This window comes from Syngnathus scovelli, chromosome 18, assembly GCF_024217435.2.
Source record: "Syngnathus scovelli strain Florida chromosome 18, RoL_Ssco_1.2, whole genome shotgun sequence".
Classification (NCBI taxonomy): domain Eukaryota; kingdom Metazoa; phylum Chordata; class Actinopteri; order Syngnathiformes; family Syngnathidae; genus Syngnathus; species Syngnathus scovelli.
In genome coordinates this window covers 10,610,357-10,633,095 of record NC_090864.1, presented here as the reverse complement: position 1 = coordinate 10,633,095, position 22,739 = coordinate 10,610,357, and the positions used below count along the sequence as shown (strand labels likewise).

The 22,739-nt window shown below is 40.7% G+C and overlaps 5 protein-coding genes and 1 long non-coding RNA gene across 7 annotated transcripts in view; 5 read left to right on the top strand and 1 right to left on the bottom strand.

The window, feature by feature from the left end:
- The first annotated feature begins 10 nt into the window (after window positions 1-10).
- Window positions 11-10,610, top strand: tnfrsf11a (tumor necrosis factor receptor superfamily, member 11a, NFKB activator). Its single transcript, XM_049749934.2, has 11 exons — window positions 11-97; window positions 1,440-1,640; window positions 4,359-4,437; window positions 4,547-4,672; window positions 5,000-5,146; window positions 5,214-5,304; window positions 6,064-6,140; window positions 6,224-6,331; window positions 6,408-6,457; window positions 6,538-7,450; window positions 9,545-10,610. Exons 2-11 carry the CDS (start codon window positions 1,566-1,568, stop codon window positions 9,808-9,810), a joined length of 1,932 nt encoding a protein of 643 aa, XP_049605891.1. The 5' UTR covers window positions 11-97; window positions 1,440-1,565; the 3' UTR covers window positions 9,811-10,610.
- Window positions 10,611-11,853: 1,243 nt separating this feature from the next.
- Window positions 11,854-13,885, top strand: si:dkey-73n8.3 (uncharacterized protein LOC100150965 homolog). The gene is made up of 7 exons (XM_049749979.2): window positions 11,854-11,993; window positions 12,259-12,374; window positions 12,459-12,614; window positions 12,683-12,787; window positions 12,924-13,133; window positions 13,422-13,614; window positions 13,696-13,885. Exons 1-7 carry the CDS (start codon window positions 11,980-11,982, stop codon window positions 13,796-13,798), a joined length of 897 nt encoding a protein of 298 aa, XP_049605936.2. The 5' UTR covers window positions 11,854-11,979; the 3' UTR covers window positions 13,799-13,885.
- A 292-nt stretch (window positions 13,886-14,177) lies between these two features.
- zgc:112332 (uncharacterized protein LOC553712 homolog) lies at window positions 14,178-18,823 on the top strand. Its single transcript, XM_068648841.1, has 7 exons — window positions 14,178-14,328; window positions 14,652-14,767; window positions 16,058-16,213; window positions 16,431-16,535; window positions 17,656-17,865; window positions 17,978-18,170; window positions 18,315-18,823. The coding sequence occupies exons 1-7, from the start codon at window positions 14,204-14,206 to the stop codon at window positions 18,415-18,417; spliced, it is 1,008 nt and encodes a 335-aa protein (XP_068504942.1). The 5' UTR covers window positions 14,178-14,203; the 3' UTR covers window positions 18,418-18,823.
- LOC125986295 (uncharacterized) lies at window positions 16,544-17,403 on the top strand. The gene is made up of 2 exons (XR_007487571.1): window positions 16,544-17,107; window positions 17,201-17,403. It is a non-coding gene; the product is annotated as an uncharacterized lncRNA (long non-coding RNA).
- Window positions 18,535-22,739, bottom strand: part of tpk1 (thiamin pyrophosphokinase 1) — a 24,606-nt gene continuing 20,401 nt past the window's right edge. For both annotated transcript variants that reach the window (XM_049749940.1, XM_049749941.2), the window contains one exon: window positions 18,535-20,359. In XM_049749940.1, coding sequence (XP_049605897.1) covers window positions 20,214-20,359 — 146 coding nt within the window. In that variant the 3' untranslated portion in view covers window positions 18,535-20,213. The remainder of the gene's footprint in view (window positions 20,360-22,739) is intronic.
- On the top strand, window positions 18,990-20,045 carry sec61g (SEC61 translocon subunit gamma). The gene is made up of 4 exons (XM_049749942.1): window positions 18,990-19,158; window positions 19,267-19,365; window positions 19,438-19,540; window positions 19,865-20,045. Exons 2-4 carry the CDS (start codon window positions 19,272-19,274, stop codon window positions 19,872-19,874), a joined length of 207 nt encoding a protein of 68 aa, XP_049605899.1. The 5' UTR covers window positions 18,990-19,158; window positions 19,267-19,271; the 3' UTR covers window positions 19,875-20,045.

The following is a 22,739-nucleotide window of genomic DNA, read 5'->3' as shown; positions in this document are numbered from 1 at the left end:
GCCTTCATTCGGCAGCTCTTAGTCACACAATTGACTCGGGTGACTCACGGGTCATGTCTGTTTCCTTAACAAGTGGAAGCAACAATACTGTTGGAAGGTCAGTGAAGGAAGCTGAGTTTTCTTCATCAGCAGCATTCTTGAATTAATATGCAGTGTTTGCATTTTTTTCCGGAACTTTGATTAGTTCAAAGTGACGCCAAAACCAATGCGACCAAACATGCTTACAGAGCTAAAAGGAAAAAATGTGGTTTGTCTGCAGGTCCATTTCAAGCTCATCAAGCAGCATGGCGTCTGCTTGCAGTTTACGTTTTCGTGCAGCTAAACAAGCTATGCTTTGATTCTCGAGCAGTTTGAGTTTTATTGGGGAAATGTGTGGGTATTTGTTGTACGTTCAGAGTCCATTTAGGGTGGCTTTGGGAAAAAAAAAGCCATAGCTGGATCTTAATTGCTACTGTGCAAGCTGCACAGGCCCAACCACAAAGCGGCATCTGTCAGCATGTTTTTAGGGGGGAAAATGTGTTTGTGTGTTGGAATAGCCCTGAGTTTAAAATTCTTATTATTCCTTTTTCATGCTGCACTTTTAACAAATCTACAGTATTCCTCTGCGTAATGTAATTTTAGCTGCTGTAGTTAATGGTTCCCCCTTTTTTTCCCCCCCTCTTCTGTATTATCCTTTGACATTTGCATAACTGTCGGTTTTGCAGTGATGGATATGCAAATGAAGTGGTTGGACTGTCACATTTTATTTATTGATGGTTCCTCAGAAATGGGGGGCGTGGTACCCTTCTTGTTGACATTGACTATACTGAGAAACTTAAGTTACAGTATGATAAAAAAAAATACTCATTCCTGTTAACACTCACAGCAGAGTCAACATTACAACTAGTATGTTGACACACCCCTGTTCAAATGGCAGGAAAAATGACACCAAGATAAATCATTTAAAGAGCTTTATCACTTCTTGTACACTATAAGAAAAAAATACTCAATTTTATGTATAAAAAAAATATATTTTTTTAGTATTTTTTTATAGTTAATGCAGAAAAAAAGGTCACTTTTTCTGGGCAGGTACTTGAGCACCACCTGGGGTCAATGTGTGCACGTGCCTGTGCCCTTGCAACCAAGGTCCCACTGCAGGTCTGGATGAAAAATATAACAAGGTTCCAGCAGCAGGGCATGCATCGTAAAAACTTTGCAAAAAAGTTCTGATTCACTGTAGCAACTCCTGATGCCACAAATCAAGAGTCTCAATAACATTCAAGCAAAGTTTTTGGATTAATTCTAGGGATTCCAAATAGGGAATAAGAACAACTAAAAGGGCATAAAGGAGGGGGATCCACTTCTCTTAACATATGACACTGTGTGGGAGGCGTTCCTTCCTTCCTTCCCTCTCTCTCTCTTTTCCCATTTACAAGCTTTTGCTTGCACGCTCCTCACAGAAGGCGTGAGTGACCGGAGAAAGGAAGGCGCGAGAATGCCCTGTGGCACGGAGTGCACGCTTCCGCGCACCTGAGGAGTAATTCGCTGAGAGGTGCTGAAAACTTTGTCCTCATCACACGGCAGATATGGAACTAAACTTTCCCCCAAGGTGGATATTCCCATGCTGGATGGCGTGCATCCTGCTTGCCTATCATGCACAGGTAAGTCACTTTGAAAGTATCATTTTGTAAAAGGTGAACATGGTAATATTTGTTCAGTCTTTACACTAATATACATATATAGATCAATAAATAAATATACATAATATAAAAAATAAATAGATATAATGTAAAATATATTTTATATGTATTTTGTTTTTTTATATGTATGTATTAGTGTACATATCCATTGTCCAGAGGGATGCTATTTCCAAGATGTGGTTGCCAGGCAGCCGTTATCTATCACGCCTTGTGTTCCAGTAACCACCACAATCATTGTGACTGGAACGTAGCCACAATTCCTTTTCCCCCTTACTCCTTTCTACTCCTCCAAGATATCTTTGAAGGACAGTTGTCAATTGGCTCAAAGCGACAGGGCATCCTGGGAAAAGAAAGCAGTCCCTGCTGCGGAGACTGGTTTTTCGAGAGGTGTTTTCGCATGTGTTTTGCAAGTGACGCTGCAAAGTTTTGTCTTTGGTTTTGTTCTCACCATAGTCGTGCAATCACTGACTCACAGGATCCCCGAAGAATTCCCCTCCGTTTTCTCGGTTTTCACCCACTTTGTACAATTTGTTCCATATTCATCGGAAGACGCCCTGTGTAACGTCGAGCCGCTGCTGGATGAAAATGTGGAAACTAATTTTAGTGAATGACACGAGCTGTAATTGGAGTTATTTATGCATGTGCCTGGTAACTTTTATGAGGCCTTTGTTCATCTATCTACCGTCCGGCTGGCCGCTCACTGCTTGACTACCCATTACAGATTCAAGTTGTCCCATTTGAAATGTTCCGTTTTCCAAAAGGGGTGTGATGTTTAAAAATATATACAAAATGAGTCACGGCAACTTTTCAAGGTGTTGATTTTCCTGCAGCCTCATAAATCTCTCAAAAGACCAAAAAGTCAAACGCTGCTTTTATTGGCTCCCTGCCTTTGGCTGCTGAGGCCGTTATGCAAATCCTTCTCTTGGAATGCTCTGGTTCTGGTCTGATGCTATCTCATGAAGCCTGCTTACGGGTTTTAAACAAAACTGCCAGAAAGGTGTTCGTTTTTACATTTCTGCACTCGTTGGATGTTTTCTTTCCCTCCCTTCCTCTTTTTGCCAGTTCTCACAGTGTGTGACCACAGAGAGGATAAAGTTAGCTTTGAGGTCGGCCCTATAAATGTTACCTATAATCATACAGGCTGGACAAAGTAAGCTGAAGTATGTACATTATATTTAGTGTCTCCAAACATATAGCATGTACTTATCACTCATCTGCCAAGTTGGTTGATCAATCTATCTATCTGTCCGTCCTTCCTTCCTTGCATCCTTCCTTCCGGTCCTTCCTTACATCCTTTCTACTTTACACCCTCACTTCCATCCTATTTCCTTCCCTTTTTCCTGACTTCCTTCCTCACTAGTGTCCTTGACCATTACACCCTTCTTTGATATCCTCCATCCTGCATTCATCCTTCTTTCATCACCTACGCCATCATATGGTCTGCAGCTGGTTGGCTCCAAGATGAAAAGGACGATAGCAGATGGGAAAAACAGATGCTTGTTTCAATACATCATTTATTCTATATTTTTTTAATGTCATTGTTCTATGTCGGGGTATTTGTGGAAGGAAGGACTTTTTTGAAGGGGCTGAATTTGTAAGAGGCAGACTATAGGTTGTATTTTTCTGCATTTAGATGAGACTCTGTGGTTTTGGCATCATTGCTGTCATAACAGCCAGACTCACTGCTTCAGCACTGTGGCAAGAAATTCACCCACAGCACATATGTGTGTGTGTGTGTGTGTGTGTGTGTGTGTTGGGGGTGGGTTAGCCTTCTGTTCCTACTTATCGCCTTACTGTAAATCTCTCTCAATGATCGAATCCATGCAGCATTACAATAAGACAATGAGGAAAGATGTGTAAAGATTGAATACATATTGCGGTGAGATGTCGATGCTTTAATGCCAAACTGCAAAAAAAAAAAAAAATGTGTGTGTTGAAAGCGGAATGGAACATGGCTCACATGTACAATTGCGGTATGCGTTTGAGCGGATTCCTGCCGTTCATTGTTTCCACAAACTGTCGACGGTTCACCTCAAATATGGCTGTGAACTCATTAGAGAGTCAAAAAACAAATAAAAGCTTACTTAATACCAAGAAGCCTTGCACTCATTTGAATAAAAATCACAATAAAAATATGATATTTTATTTTGCTGACAAATATTAAACTGCTCACAGTTCCCGTCATGAAAGCTTTATTATAATAGAAGATTATTTTGGACAAACTCAAAATAGCAAGTTTGAATTACTGTTTAACTTGCAAATAATCATATCATCAGAACTACAGCTGTGGTTTATGTATTCCTTTATATTATCCTTCATGGAGTACGGAGAGGGATTTTAGAAAATAAAAAGGAATCCTTTCACCCAAATGGAGGTTTTTGTCCAATTCCAGATGGCTCCTCTTGTAAGTGGGTGCCACTAGATTTTGGTTTGATGGTCTGGATTCTGGTCAGGTACTTGCGAGCTTGCGGAAATAATTCCAGGGCACGTCTCGGAAAACGTTTTGTCCTCTTCCTCTCATTACTCACCACCATATCCAATGATCACATGGCTATGGAGAAAGATGCCCTTAAAACAAAAATGTACGCTCACATTGGTATTATTCTCCTTTTTTATTGCTTCAAATGTCTGGACAGATTTGTGGAAAGCTGATTTTCTTTTTTGCTGGCATATCTTCAGAACGCAGCCTCCAAGTCTCTTCAATGTGGCGAACAGCAGTACTTAAAGGGCACAAGATGCTGCAATAAGTGTAAACCAGGTAACAGTCTTTTAAATCGACCCTTTGAATGATTAGCAATTTTTTTTTTAGCTGAATCAGTGCATTCCATTTAAGATGTAACCCTTTTCTCTCTTCATGGCCCTGGCAGGCTTACGTGTCTTTTCAGATTGCACTGAATCCCATCAGACCAAATGTGTGAAATGTGGTCATGGGGAGTACCAGCCCTACTGGACCCAAGAGACCCGCTGCCTCCAGCAGAGAATATGTGATGCAGGTCAGGAACTCAAGAACTATTCTTTATCAATCAAGATGTCTAAAATCAACGTCATCTGTAATGAGAGTATTTGCAACATTTAAAAAGTTTCATGAGGTAGTAAAAAAAAAAAAGTACATATAGGCTGCTCGGATCCATAAAAATGGTTTTGGAATGTGGGAGAGAAAAAAAGAGAGAGCAAGGAGAAAACCCACACAAGCACGGTGAGAAGATGCCAACTCCTAACAGGAAGGCCCGAGTTAAGATTCAAACCCCAAACCTCAGAACTGTGATAATGAATACATTTTTATCAGATTTCAAATTGTGAGTTTTATTCTGAATTCCCAGGTAAAGGTTTTATGTCCAGGCCGGAAAATCTGGAGGCAGAGGAGCCTTGTCGCTGTCTTCCCAACCTCCAGTGTTCTCTCATCAACTGTGAGTTTTGTGAGAAGATCCCCTCATGCCGACCCGGATATGGACTCGAGGTTGAACCAGGTGAGATAGACCTCTCCCACCAAAGAGATGCACTTAATCGTGACATCATGTATTCTATACATTACAGAATCTAAAAATGGAAGGAAGATTTGCGCTCCGTGTAAGAAAGGATTCTTTTCTGCGGACAACAACACCAAACAATGCAAACAGTGGACTAAGTAAGTGCACACGGTTGGTTTGACATTGTGAACGGAAAAAAAAAAAAAAAAATCTTGGTTTTGATGCTTGCTGCTAGCCAACTGCGATGAGTAACACTCACACACACACACACACCGCTTCCTCTGCAACCTTGGATCACACACATCACTTTCCACTTGTGCTCCCATCCAAAAGTAGAAGAGGGAGCGACATGGTTTTCCCTCACATTAATCTTCACACAGCTGGCTGGCTATATATGTGACACAAGTAGGATATTTAGACACTCGGTTTTATGCTTTTATTTCTATATTTGCTGTTGTTTTTATGATTCTTTCTTTACCTTGTACCACCTTTAGTTTCAAATATGAAATGCAATCCAAATATGAAAAAGCCAACCAATTGTTGATTTGGTTTCAACAACATTTTAGTGACGGAGCATTTCTGTGGTTTCTATATGTATCATCTCAGTGAGTGACCTAATCCAGCATTTTGTGGCAAAAGTTGCATTTCATTGACAATGTAACATTTTTTGGAGACAAATAATGTTTTGTGGTAACTTTCTGGCACAATATAAGGAAAGATAATTTATGGCTCAATGTATATTTATGTGGCAAGATTTTAGTGACTTCATATATCAGTTTTGCGGCAGCAATTATTTTGTACATTTCAGTAACTTAATAAAGACTGGGATACCTTGCATTTCTGTGGCTAGCATATTATGATTTTTATTTTCTGTAAATCACTTCATGGTGTTTTTCTTTTTTCCTTCTCTCCATCAGTTGTAAGGCAGAGGGCAGGAGTGAGACGCGAGCAGGCAGCGCTCAAGCCGATGCTGTGTGTGGACCACCAGTCTCCAGTAAGAAAAAAAAAAAAATCACATAAATTCATGTAAAATAAGGAGATCAATATAAAAGTAATTCTGATGTCATCTACATATAGGTGCTGCCCCATCCTGGGTGATAGTGTCAGTGTTATCAGCCATCACCATCCTTTGTCTCCTCATCCTCTTCCTCTTTTGTTATAAAGACAAACTCAAGTTACTGTCTTGTAAGTTGCAACTGAATATGATTTGGTTTTAAGTTGGCATCCCATCAGCCTGTGTAAAATGGATTTTTTTTTCCAGTTAATCTGCGATCATGTGTTCAGAACCTGAAAAGGACCAGGATACAGCAGGTAAGAACATGTTGAGATTGATAGTAGCTTTAAGACATTTTTGACAATTCATCCAATTCTTTTATTCCTTGTTGCTTTAGGAGACTTTGGCCCCTCTTTACCAAAGTGGTTCAGCAGGCGGTCTCAAATACATCCCATGTGAGACAACCAAACTCTTCTGCCAAGCCCCTCACACTAAAACTGGTGACGAGCCCCCTTGCACCTTACTCCCCTCCACTCCAGCTGCTGCCATCTCCCTCCCTCAGCCCCAGGAAAGGACCACCAATACGAATGACGGCCCTCAGAAGGAGACAGTGACAGCGGGACAGAGCGAAAGTTCCGGCGGCCCTGAGGAAGTTTCCGAAGAAGAGGAACTCACAAGCGTCTCTCCGCTGTTGCCGGGTTCCTGCATATGCAGCATTCAGGTCCGGGAGCCTCTGGAAGTTGGGGAGAATGAGGACTGTAGCCAAGCTGTCAGTCCAGGGACCCCTTGGACTTGCTCCTGCGGTGGTCTATATGCAACAAAGAGACCCGAGGAGGAGAAGAGTCCAAGAGTCAGCAACGCACACATGGTCAAGAGTGAAAAAAGCATTGCCTCTCTTGTCTCCTTTTCACCACCTCTCCATCGCTCTTCCTCGGTCAATCCTCCATCAAGTTCAGTTCCTGAGCTTTGTGTGCCTTTGAGCAAGGCTAGGGCAAAAACAGAGTTCAAAGGTCACCTGAAAGACATGTCAACAGTAAAGCAGAAGGGATATTACAGACTGGAAAGCACAGATTCCTCATCCGCAGAGAACAGTGGGCCCCCCGTGATCACCTCAGTCAGCCCTTTAAAGACCTCCTCATCGACTGGAGATGTCTACACAGAAAAGCCTCAGGAGGCCTCCAATGCGGAGCAAGGCTACGGAGCCTCCTGGGAGGACAGCAGAGGAAAAACACTCCTGTCGGCGGACACAGCGCTCGAGTGTCCCCCTGGAAGCCTGCAGAGTCAGCCTGCAGAACCAACTCTTACCTCAGGTATGTTTCAAAAAATAACAAACAACTTTCCTGAGTGATGTTGCAAATATTTGGGTTACCGGTAGTTTGTTTAGCTTCATGGAAAGAGAAAGTGCAAACTGCACCCTAAATCATAAACACATGGTAGAATTAGTACATGTCTGGAAAAATTTTGTAAAAGCAGATTTTTTTTTTTTTCCAGTAATTCTTTCATATGAGATAAAAGGGAGCCTACAAACTATAGTACTAGTATCACGATTTAAATATCACTGTTTTGGTATAAATGTCTCAAAATGATTAGTTCTGCCAAGTAAATCAATTAAATGACGTAACAAAAAATGTCTATTTGAAACTTCTACACTTGTGGCTTATTTAAAAAAAAAAAAAAATGCATGCGGTAGTGAGTGTGCACGCTTATGTTTGCCAGGTGGATCCATTGCGCTGTTTGTGTAGGCCACCTCACTACTCTGCCACACACTACACTCACAGTTTTGGATTTCCACAGAAAACTGGAAGAGTCCACCAGGAATAACATGAAATGAAATGTATGTTGGCTTTTACTGGAAAGTTGCAGCCTCACATGGCTCATCTGTTTAATATTTCTAACAGAAGCCAAAAAAAAACATGAATAATACTTCCAAGTACGGAAAGGCTGTAGTAGGTTTCAAGCAGAATCTACACACACAATAGAGATCTACTCGTATATTTAAATGCTGCATTATTAACGCAGCAGGAGAGGTGTCCGGTCCAACAATAAGATAATGCCCCACAAAAGTAGATATTTGGTTTCCATGTTACTTTTTATTATTTTAAAGCAAGTTAGGATTCCAAATATTTATGGGCTATTATTCTACGGAAAAACTACATTGCGTTTGTTTAAAATAAGACTCCTAGTGGGATAATCACATAACTTCAGCTCATAAAACATATAGTAGAGGTTTTTCTTTCAATACATACATATGTTGTGCCAATTGTTGGACCACACAGGCTTAGAATACTTATGTTTTTTTTTTTTCTCAATATAGACCACCAGAACGACACACGTTATACGTATATGTATGCGTGTGCGTCAGTGTGAGCCATTGACAGAGTTCCTGTTTATCCAGACCTTCTTAGGGTTGCGTCAAGTGACCACAGCTTTAATTGTAGCAAGATGTGCACAGCTTGAGTAATACTTTTATAACCCCATCCACCAAACACGCACACACACACACATGCGAATCTGTGAGACTCTCACTGATGACCAGAGCCCATAATTACACACATGAAACAAATACCATTTCCCATCACGCGTGCATTAGTTAGGCTTCCCGCAAATTTATTTTCAGTTCACCTGCCTGCTCCATTATATACTTTAATACGTGATGTTTTGCCATTAAGGAATTATGATTAAGAACAAAACACGACAGAGATGTTCTGTCAGCGTTCGGCTCGGTTTAAAATTACAGTATGTTGCTGTTGTTGGGCATCCAGAAAAATCAGTCAGAAATTGGATGGGGTGAAGAGAAGCAGATTCCAGAGAGCTTTGTTTTCAAACTTGTGGTGGAAAGACATATTTTCAAGTTGGACCTCTCACGCTGTTATTCCAGGAAAAAGACGCTGTTTGCCTGCGTCTGCTGCAGCTCCGTTTGTGTGTTTTTCTGTCTTTTCTGTCAACGCTGTTGATGCTGCTTACGTTCTCGCGTGAGAGTCACAACAGGTCGACTCCATGCGTAGGCGGGAAAGTCAGACCTCAAAGTGAGAAAAAGGCTCCCAAATAGAGACGCTGTTTATTGTTTATTGGGTCTGCTTGGATGCAGCTGCCTGGGTGTAAAAATACGGTTTGCACTCAAGTTGAACCAAATGAAAGAATTTAACACCCATATTTCTTCATCTTCTGAGACTTCTTTTCTTCATGGTAGTCTTGGGTTTCCCAAACTAGAACATGCAGATCAGTAAAGTAAATGAAGAATGGCACGAGTGTGTATGTATGAAAAAAACAACTCAATGTAAATAAGTGAGTAGTTGTATAGTATCAAGGTAACTTTCAGACTGTCAATCAAATTATCTTTGTAAAGGCAGACTTTTTGATTCATGATACATTTTGAATGGTATTCTATATTTTGTCTCAAATAGGTCAAGTATCGGGGAATCACAATACGACCTTCATCTCCAGCGGCCAGGTGGTGAACTTCAGCGGTGATGTCATCGTTGTTTACGTGGGTCAGACGTCTCTCGAAAGTGACGATGCGCCGCTGGAAGACGACTTCTCAAGTCCTGTCCAAGAGCAGGCCAATGAGACCGCATCGTTTTTCCAGAGTAGCCTGAGGTCAGTGGGAGACTTTGTTACCCAGAGGCCATTGCGGGACGACACGAAGCAGGCCCAAAAAATGACTGCGTGAATGTTGCAATGGAAACCAAAGCAGATGAACAATGATGATCTTTTACAAACTCTTGGTTGGAATAAAAGGGTTTAAAAAATGCTTTCAGCCCAATGTTGAACAGCGGCGTCTCGACGAGTCAAAAATACACCCTTTGGGTTCATGAAACAAATTTGAAGCTTCATTAAGAACATATAGTAGGTACTTTTCAGTTAAAAGGGATCATTTGACACTTTGGAAATGCTCGTCTGGAAAATCCAAATGTCTGCAATGCGGAAGGTTAGAAGCATAGTAAAATCGTAGCCATGAAAGAAAATATTTTCATGGTAGGAAATTTAATCTACTAGCTACATTAGAAGGGGAGATGTCAAAACTTGTTGAAGAAAAACATTAACTCGCATTTCTCAGAGTAACTTTCTTAGACCAAAAGCTTTTTTTATATATAAATATATATAATAAAGAGACACATCCAGTTTTGGTACGAATCTTGTTTTGTTTTCATACTGCACAATCTGTGCAGTTTCTCTTGGAAAAATGCTATGCATTTGATAAGCTATTTTTATTTTGAGTATGTTTTAACATGCAGGCTTTACTGAAGATAAGGAATATGTGTTGATAGTAATTTGTTTGAAACAAATTTACAAAGTTGCATTGTATATGTATTAATTCATACTTTTTTTGACAAAAAGCATACTGTATATGTGAAGAATGAATATTGCAGCCATTTATGTTAGCCACAGGGCCAATCAAAAGAATTGCAACGGGTGACCGAATGAATATTTTGACTGAAATTAAAATCTTTTGCATCTCAACCCTTCAAACTATGCCTGCCGCCCATCCTGTGTTTTTGTGGCCTCTCTCTCTCTGTGAGCTTTGCTATTCTGGGATGGGCAAATTATAACCAAAGAGCCATTTATGATGCCGATTCTTTTTGAGGCAGTTAATTACACATGTGGCTGCGGCTTCTGAGCTCTTGTGCGAGCCTTTCAGTTTACAGGCAGGCTTTCATCAAGCGTAGGAGGATTCCCAGCAGCTGCGAGGAACCATTTTTGAGCTGGCCAACGTTGCAGTGGGCATCGCATGAGAGACGAGCTGGCCTGTGCAACTTGTTTCTATTAGACATAAATGAGTACCTTGTCTGATTTTTGCTTAGGGCTTTCAAATAAGGGCATCAAATCTTCATTTTTACGGCATTTGGGTCGGCCGGACCTTCCTGCGGTGGAAATCACCTGAAAATCCACACAGCGCTGAAATTACAGCTTTGTCACCTGTGGATGTGAGGGTTTCAATTTCCATGTTCCGCTTTGACTTCATAGTGTCACGCAGTTTCACATACAGCAGGAAGTTTTGTATCTAAAGTGAGATCAAATTGATGGGAGATAGTAAGGGGAAGTTACTGTGAATGCTAAAATCTTTTGTTTACAGGAAGGTTTCAAAATAGAGCATGAGGTCATCATCATAGTAATTTGGGCAACCATAATTACAATTTAGGAATAATAATAGGCCAATCATGAAATGAAACACAATAAGTGCTTTTTTTTTTCCGTTTGCGTGGCAATCCAATCATTATCATAATTAAATGATGTAGTGACCATGATAACTATTTAACTGAATCGTACGAATGTGATTATTATAAAAAAAAAATAACTTTTTTGGGTTAGTTTGAAATGTTGACATTTTGCCTCAATTTTTTCTGTAATTAAAATCTTTAAAGACTCATCCTAACTACCAGTTATTTTTATGAGCATTTCTTTGCAAGAATGTGTCATACAGAGGTGAAATGAACTTCAAGTGACTCAGTGAGACTGCAGATTAATGAATGGCGGCATTGAATCACCATCTTCCTGGAACTCGGTGGATGCAGTTCAATACATTTATGACATTTTTGGGTTCTTGAGTCGAATCCCATCCAACACCACAAAATTGGGGTTCAGATTCCATGAACTTTCCTCGTTCCATCAGCTCGTCTACCTTTTACACACTGGAATGCATGAATAGTCTTCTTTTTGTTTTGTTTTTTATGAAAAAGAGCAGCTCATGTGATCCCTCTTGATAGCCTGATTTAATTGATTCGTTTCAATCTGAACAGAGCAGTCATTTGGGTTTTAAAACAACTCTCAGTTCTGTCTTTGCTCTCATTGTGCCTCATAAATCTGAGTCACTTCATCGTCGCAGAAGGAGAGCACCAGGATGCAAGCCATAAGGTAAGAAACCTGCACACAAAACGGATTATTTGGGGGTACAAGTACTTTTTTTGTTCTTTTATCGGGTTGCTTTTACAGCCTTGAGGAGTTCAAGTTTGACACTTTTATAGTCACTTTTATTGTTTCGTTGCAAACATGTTAGGAACTATTAAATATATTTACTTACTTGGATGTCACTCAGTATGATAGATGATATTTTTGATCCAAGCTCATGCAGTGTACCTGAAAGTGTTTGAACAAATATGCTTTGTTTGGTACTCTTCAGGTCTCTGTTCTTTTCCAAGTGGTCATCCGACGTGCGTCTGGATGGGAAGACAGCCGTCGTGACTGGTGCCAACACAGGAATAGGCAAAGAGACAGCAAAAGATTTGGCCGCCAGAGGCAAGATTTCAACAAAGTGTTCCGATTTAGGATTTTAAATCTTACCGATGAAATATCACAGATTACCTGGCCTAATTTTTCCAGGCGCAAGGGTGATTCTGGCTTGCAGAGACATGGCGAAGGGAGAGCAGGCGGCCCGAGACATCATGAGGGACGTGTCGTGCGCCAAAGTCGTGGCCAGGCATTTGGATTTGGGTGACACCAAATCCATCTGCCAGTTTGCCGAGAATGTCTACAACAGTGGGTGGTGCGCGTGCCTCGTGTGATGTGTGAACGTTGTTGAATGACATAGTACATGTTATTTGCAGCTGAGAAGGCTCTCCACTACCTGATCAACAACGCTGGCGTGGCTGCGTGCCCTTTCACCACCACTATGGATGGATTTGAAACACAATTTGGAGTCAATCATTTGGGTAGGAAAACTGTGGCCTTTGATTTTTATTACTGTCAGCAAAGTAGGTAATGTAACAATCGATTTAAGACTTGATTTGACTTATAATAACAAAATAAAATAACTGATCTTAATGTTTAATATTTGCACCCCTTCAGGTCATTTCTTCCTTACCTTCTTGCTCCTGGACTTGCTCAAGCACTCTGCCCCTTCCCGGGTCATCAATCTTTCCTCAATGGCTCACACTATGGGGAAGATTCAGTTTGATGACCTAGGTGGAGAGAACAACTACCACCCTCTGCGGGCTTACGCACAAAGCAAGTTGGCTAACGTTCTGTTTACCAGAGAGCTGGCCAATAGGACCGCAGGTATGATGTGTATTTTTACTTCTGCGACTTCTTTTGCTACCGTGCAGAAAAAAAAATGGCCTTTCCTGTTTTCCAACGTGAGAGTCTCATGCATTCACCACAAGTGCTTTTGGCCAATGAGAAGGAATCAAGCATGCTTTGAGGATACAATACTTGCCTTTGAGAAGCACCAGTGAGAATATTGTACACCCTTGGTTCGTTGAGGAGTGTGGTTGAGGGAGGGATAGAGTCATAAAAGTGTACACACCTTTTCAGAATGTGATCTGAACTGTCCGTTTTGCTTTCCAGCATTAGGAGTGACGACTTACTCTGTGGACCCTGGCACTGTCAACACTGAGATAGCCAGGCACATCGGGGGGCTGATGCCAGACCTCATTCGAACGTTTGCCGGTCTGCTCAAGACTCCAGCAGAGGGGGCCTACACCACCATCTACTGCGTGGTCACTCCTGAGAATGAGATGATCAACGGAGGGCACTACAAGTGAGTGTGCATGCAGGGGGTAGCTACTTGCTTTGTCTCATTTGCAGGAATCACATTGATGCTTGGTATGACTTCTTGCAGAGACTGTGCTTATTCCAAGGGTTGCAAGGCCGGTGGAGATGATGGCACCGCTCTAAAGCTGTGGGCTGCCAGCTGCCACTTGCTGAGCATCCGCTGGAGATGATCTACAACTTAGTAGATAAGAGTAGAACCCTGACAAAGGCTGTAATTGTATTTGGCTCAAGACATTAAAAGACACTACTGATCAACAGATGTTTGTGTTTGTTTGCAAATGTAATATTTGGCAAAATATATGGGAAATTCTCTCTTTTTTTTTTATCTATTTTTATTTTTAGGCTGAGGAGGACCTCCAGCGACCAGAAAGCGGTACTGCAATTGCAACAGGCAGTCCAACAGCAGTGGCTGGTATTAAAATATGAGAATTAAAACAGTTGAAAAATGACATTGTGACATAATGTCATTATTATTATTATGATTATTATGCTGATTATGTGCCAGCTAGCTCGCTGCTGATTGGCTCAGCACTGATGATGCAGTGACTGGGTGGGCGGGGCTGTCAGACGCGACAATGATGATGATGATGATGATGTTGCAAACTGCAAGAAGACCGATTGTTCATATCTTCCTCAAGTGGAGTCAACCGGTGTTTCGTCAAGTGGGAATTTGGAGCAGTGGAGCAAACATGAACTGCAGGTAGGACTATATCTTGAGTAAATGAAAAGGAGAAAAAAAAAGAATTTGTAAGGTGATTAACGCTGGCTGATCCTGAGGTATGTGTGCCTACAAAATGTTTTTTTTTTTTTTTTTTAGCCAATGCTTGAAAATGACTGCTTCCTTTTATAAAGTGACTCATACATTATGGAGGATATAGGGGAGTTCCTTCAAGGAAATAAAGTTATCAGTGGTTTAACTTTTAACCAAATAACCAAGCTACTCATTCTATTCTTGTCCATTTTCTTTTCCTTTTAAAGTGCTTTATTATAACTTCATTATATATATATAATGTACTTTTCCAGATCTGGGTGCTGTAACCGCTGGTCATCTGAGGAGAGGCTGGATAACAAAACAGTCCTCATCACTGGAGCTAATACTGGCATAGGCAAGGAAACAGCCCGTGACCTGGCAGCAAGAGGTACTAGAACTTTAATTATTGTTACTATTATAATTATAGGTTTCCCATGGGTTGTTTTATAATATTAGTTTTGACTATTTCTTTTACATAGAATGTATTCGTGGGAAAAACATGAGCATTGAGCTTTCCCTAAAGCTGCTAATGCCACACCTATTGCAACTATTGTCAAGTGTTTACCTTTGCAAGCTAGTGTTCATCCCCCTGCATTTCCGCCCCCATGCTTTCTTTGTGTGACGTCTACATTCCAGTCATGAATCAAGAGCTGCAACACTTAAAGCTAAAAAGCATGACCCCTAAACCTCTTGAAGTTAAATCCCCCTTCTAGGTTTTTTTTTTTTTTATTAACATGTTTGGAATATTTATTCTCATTGTCTGTCAGCAATGAGGCGAGGTAAAACCAAAAATGAGCATGCTGTGATTTAACACGCCACTAATCAAGTGACGGAAGACAGATGATGCGTCAAAAAGGGGGACAGAGGGAGCATTGTGAGGTGCTGCTCTCTTCCGCAAGCCAGACAGGAAACAAAAGAAAGATGGGAGAATGAACCCAACACACACACGCACACACACACACACGAGAGGGAGGCCTCTAAAACTGTTGTTGGCCCTTCTTGAAAGTGAACCTCTACTGTTTCTATTGTTAACTCTGGTTTCCAAGTATCCCTTGAATAAAACAAAGCAGCCATAATGTGCATGAGACGTCGATTCAGCATCTTTTGTTTGTGTGTCCCCTCTTAAAATGCAACAGGAAAATCAGAGCCAGTCATTAGTCTTTGAATATTAAGTCTTTTGCTGCATTTAGCACATTGACAACAGCTTGTTGTCCACTTTATTTTAATGAAGTGAATTTGGCCTTTGAGGCAATGTGGGAGGAACCGAATTTTCCCACATGGGACCGGCAGTTGAAAAACAAAGACAGCCACCGAGTTAATCACTCTCCGATTCCATAATTGCAGCTCATTGGAGCTACTTTGTGTGTGCGTGAGTGTAAGTGTGTGTGTGTGTGTGTGTGTGTGTGTGTGTGTGTGCTGTACTGTTAGCCAAACAGGTCATGAATGACAAAGCACCATCATTTACGTATGTTCCATGTGAATGACAATGAAAAGGGTTTGGTTGAAAACTATTTTGGGATGTTGAATCATATGCTGAGTCACAATTGTGCTCCCTCTGCCAAAAAGTCAAATTAATAATACTTTTTGCACTGTTAGTTGTTTTTGTGAATTTTCATACACAAAAGAAAAAGCTCACTAGATTATTTGCTATGTTTATAATTATTATTTTTTTTTGTAGGTGCCCGCATCATTATGGCATGCAGGGACCTGGAAAGAGCAGAGGAGGCGAGAACGGAGATTGTGGAAAACACTGGGAATGAGAACGTGGTTGTTAAGAAACTGGATCTTTCTGATAGCAAGTCTATTCGAGCATTTGCTGAACTCATCAACAAAGGTAGGCTGAGTTGAACAAAAATGTTGCGCTTCTACATTTTTCTTTCTGCCACTCAGCAACCTGAATGACGAACTTCTTTGTTGTCACAAAAACACACTTAAAATGATTACCATAATTGAAATGGTTATTTAAAAGGGAACCTTTTTTGACGTGTGACTGCCAGTGTATTTTTAAAAACCTCTTTTCATGATGTTGTGCTTATGTGTTTATTTTTTAGAGGAGAAACAAGTCAACATTTTAATCAACAATGCAGGCGTCATGATGTGTCCGTACTCCAAGACTGTTGATGGCTTTGAAATGCAATTTGGAGTCAATCATTTGGGTAAGTCTATGAATTTGTCAAGAAATAGGTCACAGAAAACAACAAAATCAATTCAATCTTTAAGTTAGTTGTCTAACCAATTGAAATAGTTTCATGATTGTGAACTCATATTGGACACATGAGCAGGATTTTTATTTTTCTGTTTGTGCACTTCATATTTCATACCATGGCACCCCTTCAACATAATAGCTTGATATTTTTAACCAAAGCTGAGAACATGCTGTGCTTCACAAGGCAGCCCACACACATGACACTCACACACGCATCATCAATGTTCTATTTTTCTTAGCCGTACTAGTTTGTAGCTGAGCACAAGCTTATCGCAACTGACTTTGGACAAGACGTTCTGATTGTCAGTTACACATTCACTCTATAGGATATATATATAGGACATGCACAATCAGGTACTTCCTTTGCTTGCCCGGACTTCCATTGACAACAATGAGATAGGAAATCAAGAACAATGGTATGGATGAAAATAATGTATACAGAGCCTGAGGTGTGGCTTCTGTGTATGTAAATATCAACATAAGTTGGAACACGCAAGTCGTTAAAAGTGGATAAAACAGGAGGTAATAATTAATGGAACGCAGGAGGAACTGTAAAAGCAAAGGGTCTAATCTAGAAGTATGTTTACTTATCACTTACGGTAACCACTGAAACAGGAAGGAAACAGAAAAATCACGTGGAATCACGAGTAGAACTCGAAATGTGAGAGGAACAAGGACTTTGAGACGCAAGGCAAGTGGAGGCAAGAATTTCCCAAAGTCAACTGAAATAGGCTCCAACATGCCCGCATGAGGAAAACCGGTTTAGTGGATGGAGAGAAATGGATGTAGAAATAAAGAAATAAATAAATTTCACAGCACTCAGGAAACTTCTGTGTTTTAACTAGCAACTGTCAAGATTTTGCAACAGCTTTCATCAGATGGTTTCACAACACTCAAGCGTGTTTTATGTCGTCACTTAACATATTTTGCAACAGCTTTGAACGGAAAATTTCACAATGCTAAAGAACCCCAAAGCGTTTCACGTAGCAACTCAAAGGATTTTGCAACAGCTTTCAACATTTTATTTATTATTTTAATATATATATTTTTTTCAATACCCGAAATAACAGGTCACTTCCTGTTGACGTATTTGTTGCTGGACCTGATCAAGTCTTCCGCTCCGGCTCGAATCGTTGTGGTAGCATCGGTGGCTCACACCTGGACCGGCCTTCGACTAGATGATCTGAACAGTGAGAACAGCTATGACACCATGAAGGCCTACGGACAGAGCAAACTGGCTAATGTCCTTTTTGCACGAGCCCTTGGCAAAAAGTTAGAAGGTGAGGAGGGTGTTTACAACTTGAGCTGAGATCAGTAACTCGTTGAATATCATGTTTTGGATCATTTGGACTACCACGCAAGATGAATATTCCTTTCTTCCGCATGTTGCAGGAACAGGAGTAAGTGTGTTCTCTCTACACCCTGGTGTGGTCCAGTCGGATTTGTGGAGGCACCAGCACCAGTGTATCCAAGTTGCTGTGAAGATCTTCAGCGTCTTTACAAAGACAACAGTGGAGGGGGCTCAGACTACCATCTACTGCGCCGTGCAACCTGGCCTGGAAAGCCGAAGTGGAGCCTACTTCAGGTACCTTTTATTTAGCCTATTGTGTTAAATGCGTGCCTCCTTACTAGCGGACAGACAACATGATCACTCTTCACAAGATACCCTACTTTGAAACCCTAAGCCTTGCAGATATTATTAGTGAAACCCATTTCTTTGTGCTCTCAGTGACTGCGCTCCTGCAAGGTGCTCCAGAAATGGCTCAAATGATGATTTGGCCCAGAAGCTGTGGGAGAGCAGCTGCAACATGCTTGGAATCACCTGGGAATGAAGAAACAATGCTAGCAAGGACTTTGGATCATGTTAAATGTGAAAAGCATCATGCATAAAGCACTTTTGTTAGGGGCATTAACATTCTTGCACAGTTGTACGTATCTAGTCCTCACCATTTGTTTTTTGTTTTTTATAAACGGTCACAAGTATTCTGGATTTGGTACTCATTTCTTTTTCAAGTGGCCTGATGAATGCAACACATACACTCGACTTAAATGTGCCACTGCTGAGTATTTATTGGGTGGAGAAGGGGAAAAAAGTTCTAATCTAAATCACATGAGAGATTATGAACACCCGTGGAATGTGTTACTGGCGAAATGAGTTCACACAGTTGTGAACCAAATTTGAATTACAATTACAGCACGAGAATAATAAAATCAAATAAAGATTTGAAAAGGAGAAAATCCATGTAGTTAAGACCATCTGTTTCCTGCACCACGACATCATTCAAAGGGGACATATAGACGGAACTTTTAAATCTATGCACTACCTCACTAAGCACAGAACATAGAATAAAAATACAGCTCAGTCAGAAATTGCATTTATATTTCTTCTAGGTCGTTCCTTGAAACACACCCAGGCCGCCAGAGGGCAGTGTGAACATTACATACTAAAACAAGAGACGAGAAAGAGTTTGCGCTCATGCGCGTGTTATATACACGTCAGCCCTTCTAATATAGCCGAAGAGCTACGTGGCTGCGATCCTCTACTCTCCTCATCAAACACGAAAACAAACGAGGTAAAACGACTACACTCTTATTTTTATTCAACAAAAAATTTCCAACTACCAACATGTGCATTGTTTGAGTTCTTTTTATTTTTTTCATGTGACGCTTTCTTTTCTCAGCTAACATGGATCAAGTAATGCAGTTTGTTGAGCCCAGTCGGCAATTCGTCAAAGACTCGATAAGGCTGGTAAAGAGATGCACAAAACCCGACAGGAAAGGTTTGTACACTCTTTGGATTGTCGGGGACCACTTGTTGCTTTAATTAACTATTTCTGATCATCTTTTTCCAGAATTCCAGAAAATTGCAATGGCCACAGCGATCGGATTCGCTATCATGGGTTTCATTGGGTTCTTCGTTAAGCTGATCCATATCCCCATCAACAACATCATTGTGTAAGTTACACTTTGGTGTTTTCGGCTTCCATGTAGATTTATCACCTCAAGTTAAATGTAAATAAAAGAAAATTGACATACTGTTATTATGTACCTTCTGCCATCTAGTGGAAGGACATCTAATTATTCAGCCTCTTGCCTAGAGTGAACTAAAGTGTAATTTATTTTTGCACAATTCAGAAAGTTTGATCATTTCAATCTGTAAACTGTCATCATCAGCAATCAATGATGGCACATTTGCAAGACATGGACAAACATGATACAAGCTTCTTATTCAAATGTATGTGCACAACATAATGCCATTATTCTTATTTTGTCTTGCAGTGGTGGTTAAATGGCCTTAACATCTGGATCCAGGAGACAGATGTGCGAAGTTGTGCTGGGTGGACTGAAGGGATGACATTTTCTGTTGACATTTCTTTCGTTTTGTAAATACAACAAATAGGGGTGCAAGATGAGTGTTTGTTTTTCCTCATCTGACCAATAAACTCTTGCAAATTCCTCATCATGATTGATTTAATTGTATTCACAGTATGTTCTATGTGCCCCTAGTGGGCTAAACACTTCACCTAAAATAAACCTAGTGTGGCTTAAAAAATGATTTTGATGATCCTGCATTATCTTCAGTTCAATCACAATTTATTATGAAGTTAAAAAAATAAAAAGTGATGGATTATTGTTGTCCTTTAAGGATGCCCATGCTCCAAAGCAGAGGCTGGTCTGTGCAGACTGTTACGCACCTCCTGGGATGTCCAGGAGAAACTGACTCGTAGGTGTTAGATGTGCTCACCAGCTTCCCGAACTGCAGAACCTGGTTATCTGGATGACAGAAACAATACATCATTTAGGCAATGAGTTGATTTTTTTCTTTTTAATTGTCACTGAAACAAAATAAGTAGAGCATAAAAACAGTCATTGGTTGCCAGAGACATTCCACTCTGTACAAGTAATTGTGCATTCAATTACTGAGGTTCTCCAGCCTTATGGCAGGAGGTGCTAGTGATCCCGGGATGCTTCATGTGCCTACCTGTAGAACAAGAGATCTCCAGTTCAAATTTGCAGTGAACAGCTGAGGAGCAATCGTCCATTTATTTCGTTTTACATTGGGTTTTTTCTTCTTCTGTTTTTGCATTTCGTTTTACAATGGAGGATTACATATCCAAAGGATTTTCAACTATGGATTTTTGGTCAAAGCAGGAGGTCATCAGTAAAGGAAGAGCAACTCCGGAGTTAAAATGTTTGATTCGGACAACAGGACTTCAGATCATGTCTTTTCAAACAGAGTGGTAAGTACAATCATTTTTGATTCCATGTGCTTTATTGAGTGTTTTTATGTGTGATGACTGCTGATATGAGATTTTAATTAAAATACTTCAAATTAAATAATGAATAAGCCACACTAGATTTTACAGGGGGGGGGGGGGGGGGGGCGTCAGTGCCTCCCCAGTCATGAACCTCATCGCATGTCACTGAATTTGAATAATTAATAGGGAAAAGTGCCACACCCGCCTCCTGATTGGCTGTTTCAACGTCACTCGGACACTATTAGGTACACCGTCACTTTCAGGTGTACCTAATAACAGGCCACACCCTCCCTCACCCCCACTTTCTGATTGGCTTGTTGATCTGTGACGTCACACGAACACTCCATTAGGTACACCGCAATTTCAGGTGTACCTAATAACAGTCTACTTCATTAGGGAAAAATCATGAATATATGACAAGTCAGCTGGAATAGGCTCCACCTCACCCAAGACCTGAGAATGCTAGTACATATGCAAAAGTGACCAACACTGACCTCCAGTGGTCAAAGTAGAAATCACAGAAACAGTTAACTTGAGGACAACGAAGGACTACTTCACCCTTCGTTTTGGTAACATGTTTTTTTACTTAAAATAATGTTTTATCGGAAATGTGCCAGTAAATATCTTTTTTTACTCAAAAGAATGTTTTATTGGAAATACCACGGACTGTACTTCAATGTGCTAGTAAATAGTGAAATTTGACTTTGGGTGTCGAAATTCCATTTAGTATTAGATTTGTTCACACATCATTTGCCATGAGTAAGTTGAGCAGAAAAGCGCCCTGTGAGTGGATGTGTTGGACTGTGTCTAATAGAACAAGGGCAAAGCTCGGGAGGCAGACGTAAGACGATCACTTTCATTTACTCTTTTATTACAGGGGCCTGCTATTGCATGTTCTCCCAGTCTGTGGCAAATGAGATGTCAGATAAATAATGTTGAAGCAATTTTTGACCTGACAGTTCTGCTATTGAGTCAAATTAAATGTTGGGATTAGAAGGTGTTTGGGTTTAGTGGTCCAGATGATTTAGTGCAGTACAGTTGTATCAGTATATATAGTATATCAGTGTATCAATAATTGCATAATTTATCCATCCATGAATTGCATTAAAATGCACAAGTTGTTGAGAATATAAAAAGTCAAAGTGGTGCAGCTCCTTCAATGCAATGCAAAAAGAACAGGCGAGAACAAAGTCAGTAGACAACGAAGACAAAGACTCGTCTACTGGCACCTGCACAACCATCAAACAACAGTAAAAACAGCTTCTTCTGCTTCAAAGGCTGCAAAACAAGCATTTCGTTGGATTGACAGAAAACAAAGATTTTTTTCTTTGCTGCTCGGGGTGTTGCTTAATAATTGAGTGAGCAGAGAGCCTGAACCACAAAGTAAAGGAGGAGAAATATTAAAGTGCTGGCGTGAAGGGATCCATCAGCAGGGAAAATAGTCCAAGCATTGCATAGGGCTAAGTTACAGTAGTAATACTCAGAATGAACACTGGGGGCAGTATAACACCATCAAAGGATGACAGTGGTCTTTTACAAGTCCACCTCGCACATAGTGCACATGCACTGAGTACACATTCCTCAATAAACAACATAAACTCAACTTTTGTGCAGTCTTTACTAAGGGGACAAATAGCTTCATTAGTAATCCCCCCATCAAAGGTAATACCGATCAATACTCCACAGAGGGGGTTGAGAATCAGCATCGCACCCTCCAGTGATAACAATGGGGATGTTTGCCGCCTGTAATTGCATTTCCAGCGTGCCATAGCTGAAAGGACCTGCCAGCTGTACAGGGAGGGTGCGGATTTTCACAACAAATTACCCAGAGGAGGAGGACCAGTCGACTCCCCGATACTCGGAATGTGGTGAAAGCGAATTTGGGGGTTTTCCTG

Bases quoted from the DNA above. Each gene is read 5' to 3' on its own strand.
- tnfrsf11a (XM_049749934.2), top strand. From the start codon at position 1,566: ATGGAACTAAACTTTCCCCCAAGGTGGATATTCCCATGCTGGATGGCG. The intron at 5,147-5,213 runs GTGAGATAGACC...TATACATTACAG, and splicing joins TGGACTCGAGGTTGAACCAG to AATCTAAAAATGGAAGGAAG. The intron at 7,451-9,544 runs GTATGTTTCAAA...TGTCTCAAATAG, and splicing joins AGAACCAACTCTTACCTCAG to GTCAAGTATCGGGGAATCAC.
- si:dkey-73n8.3 (XM_049749979.2), top strand. The intron at 12,375-12,458 runs GCAAGATTTCAA...TAATTTTTCCAG, and splicing joins AAAAGATTTGGCCGCCAGAG to GCGCAAGGGTGATTCTGGCT. The intron at 13,615-13,695 runs GTGAGTGTGCAT...GACTTCTTGCAG, and splicing joins ATCAACGGAGGGCACTACAA to AGACTGTGCTTATTCCAAGG.
- zgc:112332 (XM_068648841.1), top strand. From the start codon at position 14,204: ATGATGATGATGATGATGATGTTGCAAACTGCAAGAAGACCGATTGTT. The intron at 14,329-14,651 runs GTAGGACTATAT...GTACTTTTCCAG, and splicing joins GGAGCAAACATGAACTGCAG to ATCTGGGTGCTGTAACCGCT. The intron at 16,214-16,430 runs GTAGGCTGAGTT...TTTATTTTTTAG, and splicing joins TGCTGAACTCATCAACAAAG to AGGAGAAACAAGTCAACATT.
- sec61g (XM_049749942.1), top strand. From the start codon at position 19,272: ATGGATCAAGTAATGCAGTTTGTTGAGCCCAGTCGGCAATTCGTCAAA. The intron at 19,366-19,437 runs GTTTGTACACTC...ATCTTTTTCCAG, and splicing joins CACAAAACCCGACAGGAAAG to AATTCCAGAAAATTGCAATG.